The following is an 18,028-nucleotide window of genomic DNA, read 5'->3' on the forward strand; positions in this document are numbered from 1 at the left end:
ACAATATTATATCATCTTGTGTGTGCAGCTTCTTTCACTTAGCATAATGTTTTTGAGATCTGTTGATGCTATAGCCTGTATCATATAGCCCATTCCTTTGTATCATTAGGCAGTATTTCATTGCATGAATATACCATATTTTACTTATCCATTCACCAGTTGATTGGACATTTGGATTGTTTCTAATTTTTAGCTATTATGAATAATGTTGCTTAAACATGTACAAATCTTTATGTGGGCATATGTATTCATTTTTAGCTAGGAGTAACTAGCTAGAGTCAACTCGCTGGGTTATATGTTAGAAAACTGGGTCAAAACTTGAGAAACTGACAGTTTCCCCAAAAGTGCCTGTGCCATTTACAATCCTGCTAGCAAGATGAGAGTTCCAGTTCCTCCACATCCTTACCATCCTAGGCAGGGTCATTGTTTTCTAATGTTAGCCATTCTTATGGGTTTAAAGTGATTTCCAGCTCTACTCTGTGATGTGACTCTCCAGGAAATAAGGAAGGGGATAGTGAGGGGGGTGGGGACAATGGGAGAAAAGAGATGATAAGAAATCTCTCTCACTGTTGTTACCCTTTTTTTTTTCTTCTTTTTGAACTTGTCCTTGGGACTCAACCTCTTCTTTCCTTATAATACTTCTTTTTAACCTTAACATCCTTTTTGCCACCATACGTAGCTGAAATATGGTAAACGTCCAATTCTAAAGTGCAGTAGTAGCTGGCTAGGCTAAGTAAAATCTGTGGATGCATTTTTAAAACTTTGGTTTAGCTAGTTTTAGGTAGATTTTTTACCTCCTCCCACATAAAACCCTTTTATCAGAGCTGCTGACAGAAACAGAATTGGCTGGATTGAATTGACTGCCTCTTTCACTATTCTGTCTGCTGATGGAGGGTGTTACATGTCATTAAAGTAGCGAAACATCAAGAAGAGGGGCAGAGCAGCAACAGAGCAGAAAAGACCAATGGAGTAACCAGGCCGTCACTTACCTAGGATTGTCTCTTGAGACTCAATTTGTCTTAGAGCTTCTTTTACAAATATGGGTATATTCACCCATATTTGGGTATATTCATGTATGTTGCATGTTTCTGTTTATTTTATATGGACATATGTTAATGAATTTTGATAACCATAATTTCACTTACAATACTGAGAGCATCAGTCACACAATGTAATTGATCATAAATTTTATGATCTCAAAAATCGTAAGGAAATAAAGTTGGAAAATACCCTCCTTAGCAGTAAATATCCTGCATGGTTAGCAAAATATAGCAAAACAGCAGTCTCTCTACTTCTTAAGATGCAGAGCATTTTTATGTATTCATAGTACTGCAGGGAGATTTGCACTTTTCAGATGCTATTAGCACATCTTCACATCTCCAAGAATAACTTCAGATCTGGGATATTGCACATACTTCCCATTTTCTTTTGTAACAAATTTTTCCTTCAGTAACCCCAATGATTGGGTTATTGAGCAACGTAAACCAAATTTCTCCTATAAAAACTTACCTGGCAGCAAGCTTTACTTAAAAGTAACTTTCAGGGAAATTAGTTGGGAACTGATTTATTGTTTTGTTTTGTGTGTGTTTTTAATCTTCTGAAGCAATGTTGATGTGAAAGTCAGAAAATTAGTACCTTCATCAAGAGGTAATTCAGAGAGCTTCACAAATAAACCTAAGATTCTCATTGATTACAAAAGAAGGCTTTGTACCTCCAGAGCCCTTAAATATTCAGAGGCAATTATACCATTAAGGTCTCTCTTTTCATGCAAAGATGATCTCATTTCCTCATAATTAGTATTTCCTATTTAATGAGACAGAGTATATTCAGAAAACACACATTCCTCCTTCCTCACTCTTTCTGACTATCCTTTGCTCTCTCTGGAGCTGTTTGACTTGGAACCTCTTTTCCTTTCCATAGGTTAGTACAGTTGTATTTCGGTGGCATCTGTCAAACAGTTATTTGCTGATTATTTAGTAGCAGTTCGTTTGGAAAGTAATAGCAGAAGGAAAAGGGAATTTGGAAACTGTAGTCAGAGGGAATTTTTTTAGATGAAGTGGCAAAGGTAAAGGGAAAGAGTTACAGATGGTGGGGCGTAAGGAAATTTTGCATCACCCATGGCAAGACTGTGTGTAGGAATTAAGGTGCAAAAGCTCAGAAAGAGTAGAAGAGTCTTGAGAGTAGAAAGGGAAGGAAATAAGACGTAGGTATTATTTTCCTTCCCTCTTTTTCTTTTAGAGACATCTCCCCTGCTTCATTTGTTGTCCACCTTGACAGGGGTTTGAGTTGAGATCTTAGAGATCACCTTTGAGTTGTACTCGTGGGCTAGATGCATTGAAGAACCCTGAGATACAGTAACACCATATCTGACTTTCCAGCGCCTATAGTCTAGTTGATCAGGTAAGACACATACACAAATAAAGAGAGCTAGCTGTACCCACCAGGATGTATCACGTGTCAACAGCACAGGGCAGCCCACAGATACTAAAGAAATTCAGAGAAAGAAAGGTCGATGTAATGAAAATCCAGGCAGAGACATTCTGGAATATGCACAAGTGTGTATATGTGGCACAAAGAAATAACAGGAGAGAAGGTTGGAGAAGTGGAAGGCATGATTCTGGATCTAAAATCTACCCAGAGATATCCATAATGGCACATTTAAATATCAAAGATAATATCCAAATATTGTTGATAGGGTAAGAAAGTTTTAAGTTTCTGTGATACTTAAAACAGAAATGATACCTTAGTACCTTAGTTCTGTGTTTTATGATTCCAGATAAGCTTCCTAGTCATTCTCATTCAATCCACAGAAACCCCTTTTAGACTGGGAAGACTGTGTAGATGTATATATTCAGACAGATGGATGGATGATAGATAGAAAGATAGATAGATACATACATACATGCATGCATGCATGCATAGACACATAGATGCCTACATACATACACACAAATATATACGCACGTATGTTCACATAGTTTTAATATTTTTTTACCACCTGGATTGAGAGCCCTGGAGGACTCGATATTTTTTCTTCTTTGTGGCTCACAAATTGCATAACATGGTGGTTATATGTGAAAGGAATCCAAGAAATATTTGTTGAATAAGACTGTTATTCTCCCCTTTATATTAGAACTCAAAGACATTAAAGATTACTTAGCTAGAGGAAGAGTAAGAGAAGAGCCAAATGTCATGACTTTCTGCTCCTAAGTTCTTTCTGTTCACCATCCCATGCCAGACATGGATTTTTGCAGTCCAAGAAATAAGAGAGAAAAATGTCATGGTCAAAAATTGTATGCAAGTTCAAGTGAAGATTTCTAAGATTGCAGGAATCTGAAATGGAATTATATACAGGCACTTTTGCCTTGATGCTTTCAGGTGGAAAGTGTTTAGAAATTGTTCTCAGGCAGGGAGGAAAACTTTGACAATTATTTGCAATTTTAGTTCTGCAGATGAGAACAAAGCAGATCAACTTGGCCACAACTTCCATTCTTGGCATTTAGGAACACCAGAACCGCTCAGAACACTTGCAGTTTTATTAGAAGAGGCTACTCTGAAGCCAGGTGAGCTATATAGACTTGCATAGGAGCTGTTCTCTTTAGTTGGCAAGTATCTAGAAAGGAAAGGGGAAATAATCTACCCCCTAAAATAGGAGTGAGTTCCAAACGCAGGATGAATTCCCTCCCTCAATAAAAATCTTGGAATAAAAAGGATGCAGTCTCCTGGTGGTGAGAACTAGAATCGCTTGTGTGCCCAGCATCGCTGCATGTGTACTCTCTGAAGAATTCCAGCTATATGTGCTATTTCACATCTGTTAGCTAACTCTGAACTCCAAAAACATAACAAATGCAAAATATGACACTGAGGAACATTATGTTGGCTTGTGATTTTCCCAGGAGGAATTGGTCCAGCCGGTGATAAATGGATTGAGATTTCATGCAGAACATGGAGACAGACTGTTGCTACATGACTTTTCTGCATGACTTGTGTGATTCTTGCAGTCTTCTTTAGTGTTTTCCATGCTGTGTCTATGTAAACATGGCAGTGAGAATGGAAATTGTAGGATGATAGAATTATTTATGCATGTGGAATGTTTGCTATCCAGAAAGAAGCACAAACCAAAATTTTCAACGGTAGGGGAAATGTTTAATGAATTATGACATACTTCTCTGAAACAATAATGTGATAATATAGAGTTAGTTAAAATGTCTACTGAGAGTTGTGTATGTAGAAAAGTTCTCTAGCTTTAAAGAACTGAAAAAAAAAAGGCGAAAACGGTATTTACGATATGACCACCACAAAACATAATCGTGGGAGAAAAAAATGAAAGGAAATATATCTATTTAGACATAGTTTGTGGATTACTTGTTCTCTTACTTGTTTTTCTGTATTTTATAAAGTATCTAAAATGGGAAAGCAGTATAGCTATTATAATCAAAATGTTATTTAATTTTGTTAAAGTAGATAAAGAAAAATGCTTCATTTACATCATGTTTAAATTAAACATGTAAAATTTAATGTGATATAAATGTAAACATGTTTAATTTTATATCACATTAAATTTTAAAAGAAAAAAAGAAGTTTAAGTACATTGACTTTCAGCTTTGCTATGACATATATTCTAAAGTAAGCTATTCCGTATGAGGGTCATATCATGATACCGTCCGGCCGAATTCCCACAGCCAAACCCAGAAACATAAACAGCAGTGATGTGATATCATAGGATTGTCATCCAGCATGGTTATTCTTCTGTTGCTGGGATTCACAGTGGGGTTTCTGGAATTATCCTGTTTAAGTGATACTGGAGAAAATTCCTGGAGGTGGCTACTGCTGTGATGAACGGATGCCCACCTGTGGCTGACTCCTGTTGTTTCAACAATATTCCTTGCCTTTGACCCACATTCCTCTTAACAATAGTTGTAATAAAAACCATTAAGAACACATGCAATAACTTTTATTTCTTTTTCTTTTTTTTTTTTTTTTTTTTTTTTTTTCTGAGACAGAGTCTTGCTCCATCGCCCAGGCTGGAGCGCAGTGGTGCAATCTCAGCTCACTGCAACCTCCACCTCCTGGGTTCAAGTGATTCTCCTGCCTCAGCCTCCTGAATAGCTGGGACTACAGACATGTAACACCATGCCCAGCTAATTTTTTTTCTTATTTTTAATAGAGATGGGGGGGGGTTTCACTGTGTTAGCCAGGATGGTCTCGATCTCCTGACCTTGTGATCCAGCCATCTCAGCCTCCCAAAGTGCTGGGATTACAGGCATGAGCCGCCGCGCCTGGCCAACTTTTATTTCTTATCTATTGGAACTCAGCAATTGGAGCCACATTCTTACGCTCATGTGTATAATAATTTTGTCTTAGTTAATAGTGTGATAACATAGTTATTTGTGCCTGATCTCTCCAATATTGTAAGCTCTGTTCATGGACTTTCCCCTTTGAATCCTCCAAATAATTGGTAGCAGAAATTCAATATTGTTTTTTGAGTTGAACTGAATTGCTTCAATATCTTAGAATAACTAAATATCCAATATATTACCATTATTTTGTCTTTTACTCCCATTATGTTCTTTGTCTGAACAGTTAACTTTAACCCAAGCAGTAATGAAAACACAGAATTCTTCTCTACTGCAGTAACCATTACTCTGGTTTTTTTGAAAACTAAAGTTTTCACACTGGTTATCACCCATGATGCCTGGGGTTGTAGGATTCCACTACCTCAGGAACCCCATCTGCTTGCAAAGACAGTCTGCTATTAAGCTCTTCTCACTCAAGGCAAACCCAAAAGCCTTCGGACTTGACTTTTCCATAATGACCATCTTTCTTTGGAATATTCTCTGTTATTGTTTTGCCAATTAGATTTGTTATTGTCAACTTGGACATTTTGAAGCCAACTGTCCCCCTGTCTACCACTCCACAGTGAGCCAGCTCAGATCGAATCTCGGATGATGAGGGTTTCCTGTCCTTGGTCTATATATGTATTTCACAGGGAATACTGTGAGTTACCTGCCCTTGTAGCCTGTAGCTTTAACAATGCTATAAGCCTTATGAAAAAGTGAATTATTTTAATGTTTTCAGATGCTCAAAGCCCTACGTAAATGCTTTAAACATGATAACTCAAAGTAAGAAGCAACGTCTTAAGCCTCATGATGACATAACCAATAGTTTAACTAAAGGTCAAAAGGTGTAGAGGTTAACAGCAAGAAGAAGAGCAAGGAGAGTGGTGAAGGGCAGGTTAAGAATCAGGTGCACATCCTAGCCATGTGCCTCTTAGCGGTGTGACCTTGGAGAAGTTCCTTAGCATTTCATAATCTCAAATTTTGCATCTCTAAAATGAGAATGGTTTTATTGTATGCTATTGTAAGGATTACAAGAGATATTTATATACATGTATAACCACTTGGTACAGTTTCTACACAACTAGAACATAGAACTAGAGTATAGAAAATGTTCAAGAAATGGAAGTTACCATCAGTATCTTCAGTGATGGGAGCTCATTTCTAATAAAAAGGAGAGTTATCCAGGTGATCTTGATAGTACTAACCATCCTGTGTTGATTTGTTTCCTATCCATGTATCCATCCATCCATTCATCAATCCACCCTCATCTGGGTAGCTCTATGGAGGAGACAACAATGAAGATTCAGTGCAGAGGAGTGCCTCAGCTTACCTCCTATTGAAGATTAAGCAATGTGGATGGGAGAAGAGCATATTCTTTTAAATTGGGTCTGGCCTCAGACTAATAGCTAGAAATCAGCCACGTTCCTAGTAGGATAAGTTACTTCATTGAGAGCTTTCCCAAAATTAGCCACATCTCTTCATCCAAAGCTCCAGTGTATTTCTTTAACATGATTGACTTTATGACAATGACCAAGTCCTTGTTCTTCTGGGCCAGGATTCCTGTGCACCCTCAGAACCCATTCACTGGAATGAGCACACTGTGAAAGTTGCGACTTCTATGTGTCAGGCACTATGCTGATTATTCTCACAATTTACTCTTCATCTTTCCAACAACATTTTAAATTGTCATTAACTTCTTCACTTTATATGTGAGAAAACCTGAGATCAGAGGAGTCAGGTAACCTGCCCAAAATTAAGTTGTGGGAGAGTAAACCAAAAGCAATAGTGGAGATTACATCAGCTCAGTTGTACCACAGTTATATGTTATTTAATGTCAGTTTTGTAAATAATAATAATTAAATGAATGTCTTTATTATAAAGACATTTTTAGCAGGACTCAGGGAAGGGGCAAGGTAGTACCATCAGCATGAGGTCCGGCTATCTGCTGGGAGAAAGATTTTGTGGGAGGAATTTATATCCAATAGAAGCTTTTGGCAAAGTAATTGAGATTGAGAATAAAAGAGAATTAGAAAATATACTGTGTTTAGACTTGCAAAATACCTTTGGAAAGGTTATCGTGTTTTTTCTGAGATGGAGCAATTATTTGATCTCGATGCTTTAAAAAAGAAACAATACAAGAATGTAAGGGCATTTCTATGGATTGTGTAAACAATGCTGCCTGCAAGTAATCAGCAGTAGGGCCACACTTAGTTAGCATATTTATAAATCATCTGAAAGGAATACATGCTGAAATTTCCAGATTTGCAAAAACCACTAAGCTCTTCCAGGTAGTGAAATGCCAAACTGGTTAATATAAATGCAGAAAGCTAACGCAGGGCTGTGTGAGTGGGCAGAAGGATGCCAGATGGGCTTCTGCCTGGACAACTGTAAGATAAGGAATTTAGGGAAAAATAATTCAAATCATCCCTCCTAGATTAAAGGGCTTTGAACTACTAGCTATAACAAAATTAAGGGATTTTGTAGTCAGTGTATACTTTTGTCCCTAGTTATTCCTACTGCAGCTAAAAGGCTAGCTAGAAATCACATGTGCTTAGGAAGGACATTTTAAAGGGGTATTGAAAGCAGAAAACAGTATCCTGCATACATGTAAAGCCACGGTTCACTTACACCTGCAATATTGTGAGCCATTTTTTCAGCAAACCTTAAGCAGCTATAATAGGGTAGGAGAAAGTCCAGAGGATGTCAACTGAAATGATTTATGGAAAAGAGGAGCTGCTTTATGAAAACAAACTTAAAAAGATTAGGATTCGTCAGCCAGGGGAGATGAAGGTTTTATAAAATCATAGGGATGTGGTGCATGGGGACATTCACCTTAGCTAACATTTACCCTCCTCATCATCAACAGGCACGGGTCAGAGGGTGGCCATCGAAGGAATAGGGCATAGTGTGAGTTTAAAATATACATCAGTTTAGGCCGAAAGGCCCATAAGTTAACCAACAAATAGACAAATAAAAAGTCAAGGTAGATGAAATACTACACAGACATAAAAAAACTAAATCATGTCCTTTGCAGCAGCATGGATGCAGCTGAAGGCCATTACCCTTAAGTTAATTAATGCAGAGACAGAAAACTAAATATTGCGGCCGGGCGCGGTGGCTCAAGCCTGTAATCCCAGCACTTTGGGAGGCCGAGACGGGCGGATCACGAGGTCAGGAGATCGAGACCATCCTGGCTAACACAATGAAACCCCGTCTCTACTAAAAATACAAAAAAATTAGCCGGGCGAGGTGGCGGGCGCCTGTAGTCCCAGCTACTCGGGAGGCTGAGGCAGGAGAATGGCGTAAACCCGGGAGGCGGAGCTTGCAGTGAGCCGAGATAGCGCCACTGCACTCCAGCCTGGGCGACAGAGAGAGACTCCGTCTCAAAAAAAAAAAAAAAAAAAAAAAAAAAAAAAAACTAAATATTGCATGTTCGCACTTATAAGTGGGAGCTAAACATTGAGTACTCATGGGCATAAAGATGGCAACAGTGGACACTGGGGATGACAAAGGAGGGGAGGGAGGAAGGGGACAAGGACTGAAAAACTACCTACTTGGGTATTATGCATACTACCTCGTGACGGGATCATTCATACCCCAGACCTCAGCATCACACAGTGTGCCCATGTAACAAACCTGCACATATACCACCTACATCTAAAATAAAAGTTGAAATTTTAAAAAAATTCAAGGTAGCATGGGATGCCTGCCAAAGAAATGCTCTCCCTACCTTCTATCTTAAAACTTGAAAAGAGAAGAAAAAAGTTTACACATGCGGTAACGACTTTGGAAACTACTTACCCAACAAGATTATTCTATCTTGGGACTACACATGGGTAGGGAAGAGGTAAACACATTTTTATGAATGGATTAAATATACAATATATTTTTAAGAAGTTGGTAATATTTGGAGAAATGCCCAAATTTTGTGATGTATACTTTGGAGTAAAACATGCTTTGGAATCAGGCAAATCTGATTCAAATCCCAGAGCCACCACATGCTGGCTTTTGGGTAGGTGACTTAACCACTCCGAACCACAGTTTCTTCATCTGTCAATTGAGAACTCCTTCCAGATAGAGAAGTTGGGAAGATTGAAAGGGGTGTGCCCCTGGTAAAGCACCAGGAATGGGGCTGAGGACTGAGGTGCTGCAATTCTCAGTTCCCTTTGAGAGCTCTTCTACCATGTGCCCTTTGCAACAAGGTCAGATTCAAAATACCATCCTGGGGAGGCTCTGAGTCTACCCCAATAGTCCTTCATTCTAACCGTATCCTGATGCAAGATGACTCTAATTTTGCAGCTCTCTATTACCATTCATTCTTTCATATTCATTAATCCCTTATTTTTTTTTTAGTCATCCTTTTATGCTTTGAGGAAATAATAGTGATCAACATATGCCAGTGCCCTGCTCTCAGAAAGCTTGCCTGGAGAGGGTGGAACACAACACAAACACTAAGCCTGTAAAGAAAGTGCTTTCAGAGCATGATAAAATGAGGATCATCATGGAGAGCGTGTCAGGGGTTGAGGACGTGGCTCCTTCAATAAGGAGATGGGAGAAGACCTTTCTGAGGAGACAGCACCAGAACAGTGTCCAGAACCATGAGAATTCCCTGGTTATTTGAAAATCTCAGTGGGGAGAGGGAGCGTTCCAGGCAGGTGATTGATTGAGCAGGGGTAGAGGCCCCAGGGTGAGAATTAATGTGGAGCTTCCAATACGTAGAGGAGGCTGGCGTGACTGCATATCCTGGATGGAGGGAAAGAGACAGAGGGCAGCCTGTCCCCATTATCCCGAAGCCAAGTCCGGACTCAGATTTTATCCTGTGAGTTTTCAGCTGCTTATGAGAAGAGCTGGCTTCTCTTCTGGCAAGGTCTTGAGGCTACTGCATTGGGAATAAGACTCTCAGGCAGCATGAGTAGAAGGAGAACCGTCCTCCCTTCTCTTTCTGCCCCTACTACTTAGCCACTCCAGGCTTCCCAGATGCTACTGCAATCTTTCTTGACTTCAACAGTCACACTGACGTCACACCACAGCTCATGGTGCAGGGGTAACTGCACAAATCTCTTTTCACCCCACATGTTTTAGGACATAGAAAAATTATTTGTTCTCCAATGAAATATTTAACCCAAATATATGTTGTTTCAGGTTTTAAAAATCAATTTGATTGGCCACAGGAAACGTATTTTGGCATCTCTGGGAGACAGGCTGCACGACGATCCCCCACAGAAGCCCCCTCGGTCCATCACCCTCAGGGTAAGTGCCAAGCACATTCATTTGGTTCTCTGCCCTTAAGAATTACTTGTTTGAGACCAGCCTGGCCAACATGGTGAGATCCTGCCTCTACTAAAAACAGAAAAAATTAGCCAGGTGTGGTTGTGCCCGACTGTATTCCCAGCTACTCCGGAGGCTGAGGCATGAAAATCGCTTGAACTCGGAAGGCGGAGTGTTGCAGTGAGCAGAGATTGCACCACTGCACTCCAGCCTGGGCAACAGAGTAAGGAAATAAAAGAATTATTTTGTGCAGTTTTATAGGTTTTATAAACATGCACTTTATACAACTGAAGCAGTAGATCAGCAAGTGCAGGCTCTTTTCTTTGTAGCTTACTGTATCTGTGTAAAATCAATCTCCCTACAACAAGATTTGTGTTTCTAGATTAGTTAAATATATATTTTTGAGATTTAGATACCCATCTATAATGGAATTCAGCCTGACAAATCACCACCTTTAAAGAACCACTCCCTCACCTCCCATCCCACACCCCATTACACCAGGAGAGCGGAAATGAGTTTTCTGTCAGACTCCTCAAACCCACAGAAAGAAAATCGATCAAGGACCACAGTTAAGTAAAGAGCAATTTAAAATTAACCTTAGGGTCTTCTGTTTTTTCAAGAAGTAAAATTTGTCCAACTTTACCCACTTCAAAAATTCAGAATAGAGAATCTAAAACCTTACTTAATAAATGGTATTTCTTTTCTTCAACTACACTTTAGAATTATGAGGTAGGAGCCCAGCGTAGTGGCTCATGCCTGTAATCCCAGCACTTTGGGAGGCCAAAGCAGGCAGATCACGAGGTCAGGAGATCGAGACCATCCTAGCTAACACAGTGAAACCCGACTCTACTAAAAATACAAAAAATTAACCGGGCATGGTGGCACGCACCTGTAATCCCAGCTACTCGGGAGGCTGAAGCAGGAGAATCGCTTGAACCCAGGAGGCAGAGGTTGCAGTGAGCCAAGATCATGCCATTGCACTCCAGCCTGGGCAATAGAGCGAAATTCCATCTCAAAAAAAAAAAAATAAAGAATTATGAGGTAGGAAACTAGAGAGAACCTGTAGAAGGGAGAGAGAAATAAAGGGGAAGTGAAGGAAGGGAGGGAGGAAAGGGCAGAGAGAAAATGAGAGAGATGATTTCCAGGCAAAATGGCAGTGGCAAGAAGTGGCTGGCAGTCACCAGTGTTCATGCGTCCTATAAGAACTTTTCTAAAATTCGTCAAAAAGCTGAGATCTCCCTGAAAGCTGTGGGGTGCCCGCTCTGCTCTCTTTCTTTTGTCCTGCACTTGCTTGTTTCTGATTTCCTTTCTGAAGGGATGAATACAAGCATGCACCCAGACGTAACCGTCGTGATGAAATGCAGTGGCCTGCCTCTTATGAATACACTTCAGCAAACAACATAGCCACTGCTAGGATAACAGAGGGTGGGGCAGGAGAGGAGCTGTTAGGATTTGGAGTCTGATTCAGCTTTGGAGGAGAAGAAAATGCGCAAGGATTTCAGGGGATGCAAGAGAATTAGCTCCAGGAGGACGAGCTTAGCCTCCTGAGAGAGACTGGAGTGGGATGGGTAGGGACTACATGAATACTGGTTGAATTAATTACTGGGGGCATTAGGGTACACTGGGATATTTGGAGGTTACTTGAGAGTTTTGGGAGTCATAAAAGTACAAATAGAAATTTCACCCATTAGAAAGAGGAGCGTCAAATAAATTAGAAAAAAAAAAAGTGATTTTTGTTTTGCCTTCATTTTGCTACATGGAAGGAGAGAAAGATATAAGCACCATCAGTGTAGTCATCCTAAAATAACTCTTTAGAGAAGTAATTTCCTGCTACTTACCCTGCTCTTTTTCCTTCCCCTTCTGAACCTCTCATTCTGGCTCTCTGGAAGAGATTTAGGGGAACAAAAAAAGATCAAAGACAGAGATTTCCGAGAAAAAGTGTAGGACCTAAATCTATCACAGAAGGTCCAGAATATCTGCAGGAGAAGGGATCTGAAGAAACACCATGATCCCAATCCTGTTTTACTTGCAAACAGTAGAGCTGAGCTGTCTATGCCCCCTATCTTCCTCCTGACCTGTTTCCCTCGGATGGAGTTGTCTTTGCCTTGGAAAAGCATCCTCTGTCGTAGCATGCACTGCTCTGCAGTCTGTGCGTGTGACATGCTGTGTTGCCATACTGTGTCCTCTTCCCAACCCTGTTGTCAGACCATTCTTTGATGAAGGATCAAGACCCATTGGGTCCCATTTTAGCTTTCTCATCATGGCATCTACCATGGTGAGGACGCTCTGCCCACGCGAGGGCCCAGTTCCTTTCCTGTAAACACAAACAGTAGTGTCAGAGGTGCCCAACATAGGTGTGCCTCCCTTCTGAGACCATCCATGGTGCTGCTTTAGGAAAACAGAACCTGACTCTTGATATTTCAGACCTTTGACCTGAAATACTTAGGGGAAAAACGTATTGACTAGATTGTGCCATTAATAAAATGGTGGAATGTCATTCATTCCTTGGCTGTTGCTTCAAAAGCGACTCCCCACCCCCACAGTTTGTCTTGTCAGTATTTCACAATTTTGAAACCAAAGGTTAGCCACGGAACATGGTATTTATTTCATGATGTATTTCCATTCAGGAACCCAGTGGTAATCACACTCCTCCTCAGTTGTCTCCATCACTTAGCCAAAGCACTTACACCACTGGTGGCTCCCTAGACGTTCCTCACATTATCATGCAGGGCGATGCAAGGAGGAGAAGAAATGAAAACTACTTTGATGATATTCCCCGATCAAAACTGGAGAGGCAGATGGCTCAGGTAAGGTGTTATAAGCCTTTGTGATATCTTTTTCAACCATATCAGGTAATGCCTTTTAATATTGAACAGTAGCTTCCTATGGATGCTTATTGCCCGTGCCTCAGTAGAATTTATATCATTTTATGCCCCGCCTTTCATTCCTTGCTCATCTGAACTAGACTTAGACAGAAATGTCTGGGAATGGAATGTGTACACATGTCCTTGTTAGGCATTCCTGCTGAAGAAATTATGTCTGATCTCATTGCACCCAGAAAGTCTTGCCCAGGGAATAATATTGTGTCAAAGTAAAATCATAATGAAAATGAGTAATAAAAGTTTAGAATACAAAATGTAAATTGGTTGGATAACGGGGCAGAAGTTTGGAGGGAAGGATTAACCCTGTGTGATGTGGTTAATTTCCTCCCAAAGCTATACATTCATACAGAAATGCTCTACTAGGACTAGTTGCATTGTCTCATATTGTCACCTTGAATAGTTGAAAATAGTGATGCTTTTTGGCACAAATAATTGAAAAGGGAGATCTGTCACATTCGGACCTTTCCACGTTTTTGGTATGGATGTTCATGTCTAGCCTGTCCTCGGATTGCTGCTTAGAAACTTGAGTCAGCCTTAACCGAACAGTGGCGCTGTTCTTAATGCACATTCAGATGGGCGGGTAGCTCCGCATTTTGCCCTGAGATGCAAAAATATGGATTTGTTGTCAACTATCGGCAGAATCAACTCTTTTCATCCTCATTCTAGGTTCAGACTGATGTGCAGGAGTCTTCTCTCTGCCTCCCACACCTAAGATGGGAATCTTGAGGTGAAAATTTGACTGTAATTGCTTTGCCTTGGTTGTTAAATATTTTTCTCAACTGTTTAGTGAGATTTTATTTTTAAAGCCACTGGTAAACATTGTATGCTGCAGCTCACGAGAGACAAATGTGAAGAGAATGTTCTGGAAACCATGGCTATTCTGCCTGCAGTTGCCTTGGGGAGAGAAGGCCTGGGATACTGTGTCTTCTTTCAGCTCCTTTAATTTTGAAATGTTCTCTGGGTTATTTGTGCAGGAAATGGCAATGCTGGGATTATGGAGAATCTTTTATTGAAAGGGGATGGAAAATACAGGAGAAACAAGATAAGAATAATTTTCTCTTTCTCTGTTGCTAGGTATTGTCTTTTAATTTTTATTACTGTTTTCACTGATGCTCTTTTAAATAGGGCCTCTGAAAGCTTTTTTCCCCCCAAACTTTTCATTTATTTCCTGTTACTTATTATATTTTCGAATCACATATGTGGTTAAATTTCCTTAATGACAACATGTCAGAGATGTGGTTTGTTTTAACCTTGAGCCATGTAGTCTTTATGTATTAATATGAACTGGGTCTTTTCTGAGCCCATTTCTTCCCTGGGTAAGGGAGGATAGTTCTCGAATGAGCGTTAGCTATTATTGACTGTGTCAACCTCAGTATAACAGAATTACCTCTCTCAGCTGCTCGCATAATTTATGAAATTTCTCCATATACTGCAGGAGTTTTTTTTAAGAGGACTTACCCTTCAACCTATGTATAAACACTCAGAGGTGACCTAGCAAGACTGCACCCTTACATGCTGCCTGAGGTTCGCAAGCAGGGGCAGTAGTATCAAATAGCACAAATCTTTTAACGAGTCACTCCAATCAGAAATGCATCCCTTACAAGAATTGTCTTAGCCTTGGGAAAATGGTATGGGCTTTTATCTGGCCAGGTGAGAAAAGCCCAAAAGCAGAAAGCAGAGTGAGATAAGCAGGCTGATGGGACATGGTGAACGAGAGCACCTGTGCAGCATGCATTCCCCTCATGTGGAGTACTAACGATGATCGAGTGACTGCTAGAGACACAGGCTCCATCAGCAACCGGGAGCTTATTAGAAGCTTTCTAAAAGCCTGCTGTTCAATACACCACTTCTGCTGCAGAGAAAATAGGAGATGACACCACATGAATCTGATCAATAAGAAAAAGGGATTCTGGAACTGCAGCTCTTTGGGTGATGTTAATTGCAGTTTTGAGCATGACCACTAGTCTGGCAAGGCCAAAACCCATGGAGCAATGAATGCATACCTCTTAAAAAATAGTGCTTTAACCTGTCGAAATATGAAATACTGTCATTTTGTTGTTGACCAATTCAATTTATGTGACTTTTCCACCAGTCAACCACTCAACTGATGGGTTTTTTTATTATTATTCTATCTTATTTTTGGTCATTTGCTGTAATACTTTTTGAAATTTATTTACTTTTTTAAAAACCTGTCATATCTCTCTAGACCATACTTTTTCCCCTAAAGTTTTGTGTTTAGGCAATCAAGTTGGGTCTTCCTAAAGACTTGAATTAGCAATTAAAATTCTTGCAAGCAAGCAGCCAGTTATACCTCCTTCCAACCTGGAGCTCCATTCCTACAGTTCTTTCCCAAGGGATTTCTCCCAAGAAGCTTACTGTAGCTTGGTTAATGCTTGCCTAACCAGTCCGTTTCCCACTAAAATGGAAAAGTCCACCTTCAGTCTTTCTTTCTTACCTACCAAAAGAAAGAAGAATGCAGTTGAGAGAAAATCACCAGGACACATTTATGTTCTTAGAAACCCCTCTACTTCAAGTTTAACTGAGCTACCACTAGAGTGATTTGGAATTCTAGCCCTAGGCCAGAAACCTTAAGTTCCTGGTGGCTGCAGTAATTCACAGGAGTTTTGCCTTCTTGAGGTCTGCTTACCAGATGTTTGGAAGTGCTTTGCTTAACTTGGAAAACCAATGCTTAAAGTTAAATTGAGATCAATTTAATGTCCATTTTACCTGTCAAATTTGTTGGCAGATATTTAAAATAAAACGCTAGAATGGTGTTTAATTGATTGTTTTCAATTTGAAACAATATTTAAAATACCTGTCTTGGAATACAGAGGTTTTGCAAATATTGTGAGTATTGTTTGCTATTATTCTGTTATAAGCAATACTCTGGCATCAAATTATTTTAAATGAATATGCAAGAAACAAAATTGAGTTCAGCATGAACTGAATGTAATGATAGAAATACATCTGAATGATGGGTTTCCTATCATGTTGAAGACATAGCTTCTCCAGCCTGTAATTCTAAACTGGACTCATTAGCCCAAAAGTTCTGAAACACTCCTCCATTTCCATACCCCTAATAAATAAATGTTGCATTCACATTTGTATAATTATACCGTAATGGGCATAGTGATTTTAAATTCTCAAAGTACTTTGACATCTGTTATCTCATTTTAGCACAAACAAGGTGTCCAACACACTATTCATGTGCATACAGCACCTGGCAGATCAGCTTTTAATTCTGAGTTATGTGGAAATGAGATAGTAAATGGAAAATATATCCAAAGGAGGAAAATATTTTCAGTATTTAAGACCTAATTGCAATCTTCAGAAGTTTTCTTGAATGATATTTAGAAGTCTAAGTACGCTTAAAATGAACAATAAGAGAGTGATGGAATGAATAAGGTTAAGTCCACATTCTCCAAACTCAGGCAAAAAAAAAAAAAAACAGTTTCCAAATGCTGCAAGTTAAGCCATTTATAGAAGGCTTCCATTTACAGAAATACATATGAGAAAATGAAATAGTACTTGTATTTTCACACAACAAAGGCTTCTCAACAGTAAAAGAAATGCATATATTTGCATAAACTTTAGCTTAAATATTAGTGAGAATAGTGTATAATTTAAAGTCTTTATGTTCTGAATGCTCTTGTCTAAGATTACAAAAAAACAGTATTACCCAGGGCACTAAAAACTTTTTCTAAATTATTAGAAAATTAATTCAGTTGCAAGCTTAATATTTCTCAATCTAAATAGTATTAATAAATACAACTACATCAATTACTTCTCTATTTGAAAGCATTTTGTATATTACATTTTCATTCTTCCAATGTTTGTTGTTTTGATACTATTAAAGGAAAGGAAGTAGAAGCTGAGCCATACAGAAGCACTGCTGTGACCAGGTTCATGCCTGGGATTGCACATGCAGTATCTTATTTAATCCTCACAAGAGCCTATGTGTACATGTGCCAAGCAGGGTGAGTGCTTGGCCTCACAGCTGGTAAATGGCAGAGCTGGGACTCAAGCCCTGGCCTGCCTAACCCTATCCTTGTACCTCTGTAGTCCCTGATGCCCTGTGCCTGCCTCTGTATTCAAATGATATAAAATATTTTTAAAACAGTTCAGCAAATTCTTGTTTCCCATGTGCTGTAATAGATTCCATTTGTGTAGGCACAGCAAGCAGAAGATAAAATCACAGTAGTTTAATGGAAACTGATTGAATCAGCTCATGGTTAACACCATGAAATCTTTAAATGCAAAACTACCCTGGTTATTTGTTGATCCTTCAGCAGAGACCCTGCACAGTGTGTCAGAACGCTGCCTGTCTCCCATGTTTGTGAAAAGCTTTGTAGGTAGGTGTGGGGTTAACTCTGTCTACAAACAAGTTCTCGCTTGTGGTGTTTCTCCAAATAGTCGATGCTGTTTCCTTCGTGGCTTCTTCAGTTGGAATTCTGATTTGGTTTCTTTCTGGCTGTGTGACCTGGACCAAGTTGTGTGGTGACTCTGAATTTCAATTTTTTTGTCTTTAAAATGTGGATG

The 18,028-nt window shown here is 39.5% G+C and overlaps 1 protein-coding gene across 14 annotated transcripts in view; it reads left to right on the forward strand.

Moving 5' to 3' along the window:
* The window catches only part of LOC105463367 (ankyrin repeat and sterile alpha motif domain containing 1B), a 1,291,052-nt gene that overhangs the window by 1,179,312 nt on the left and 93,712 nt on the right, over window positions 1-18,028 (forward strand). For 8 of the 14 annotated variants that reach the window (XM_071072455.1, XM_071072454.1, XM_071072443.1 and 5 more), the window contains 2 exons: window positions 10,482-10,589; window positions 13,235-13,414. In XM_071072455.1, the coding sequence (XP_070928556.1) occupies window positions 10,482-10,589; window positions 13,235-13,414 (288 nt within the window). The remainder of the gene's footprint in view (window positions 1-10,481; window positions 10,590-13,234; window positions 13,415-18,028) is intronic. The other 6 variants (XM_071072448.1, XM_071072449.1, XM_071072450.1 and 3 more) reach the window with 2 other exon arrangements.

Source organism: Macaca nemestrina, chromosome 10 (assembly GCF_043159975.1).
Source record: "Macaca nemestrina isolate mMacNem1 chromosome 10, mMacNem.hap1, whole genome shotgun sequence".
NCBI classification, from domain to species: Eukaryota; Metazoa; Chordata; class Mammalia; order Primates; family Cercopithecidae; genus Macaca; species Macaca nemestrina.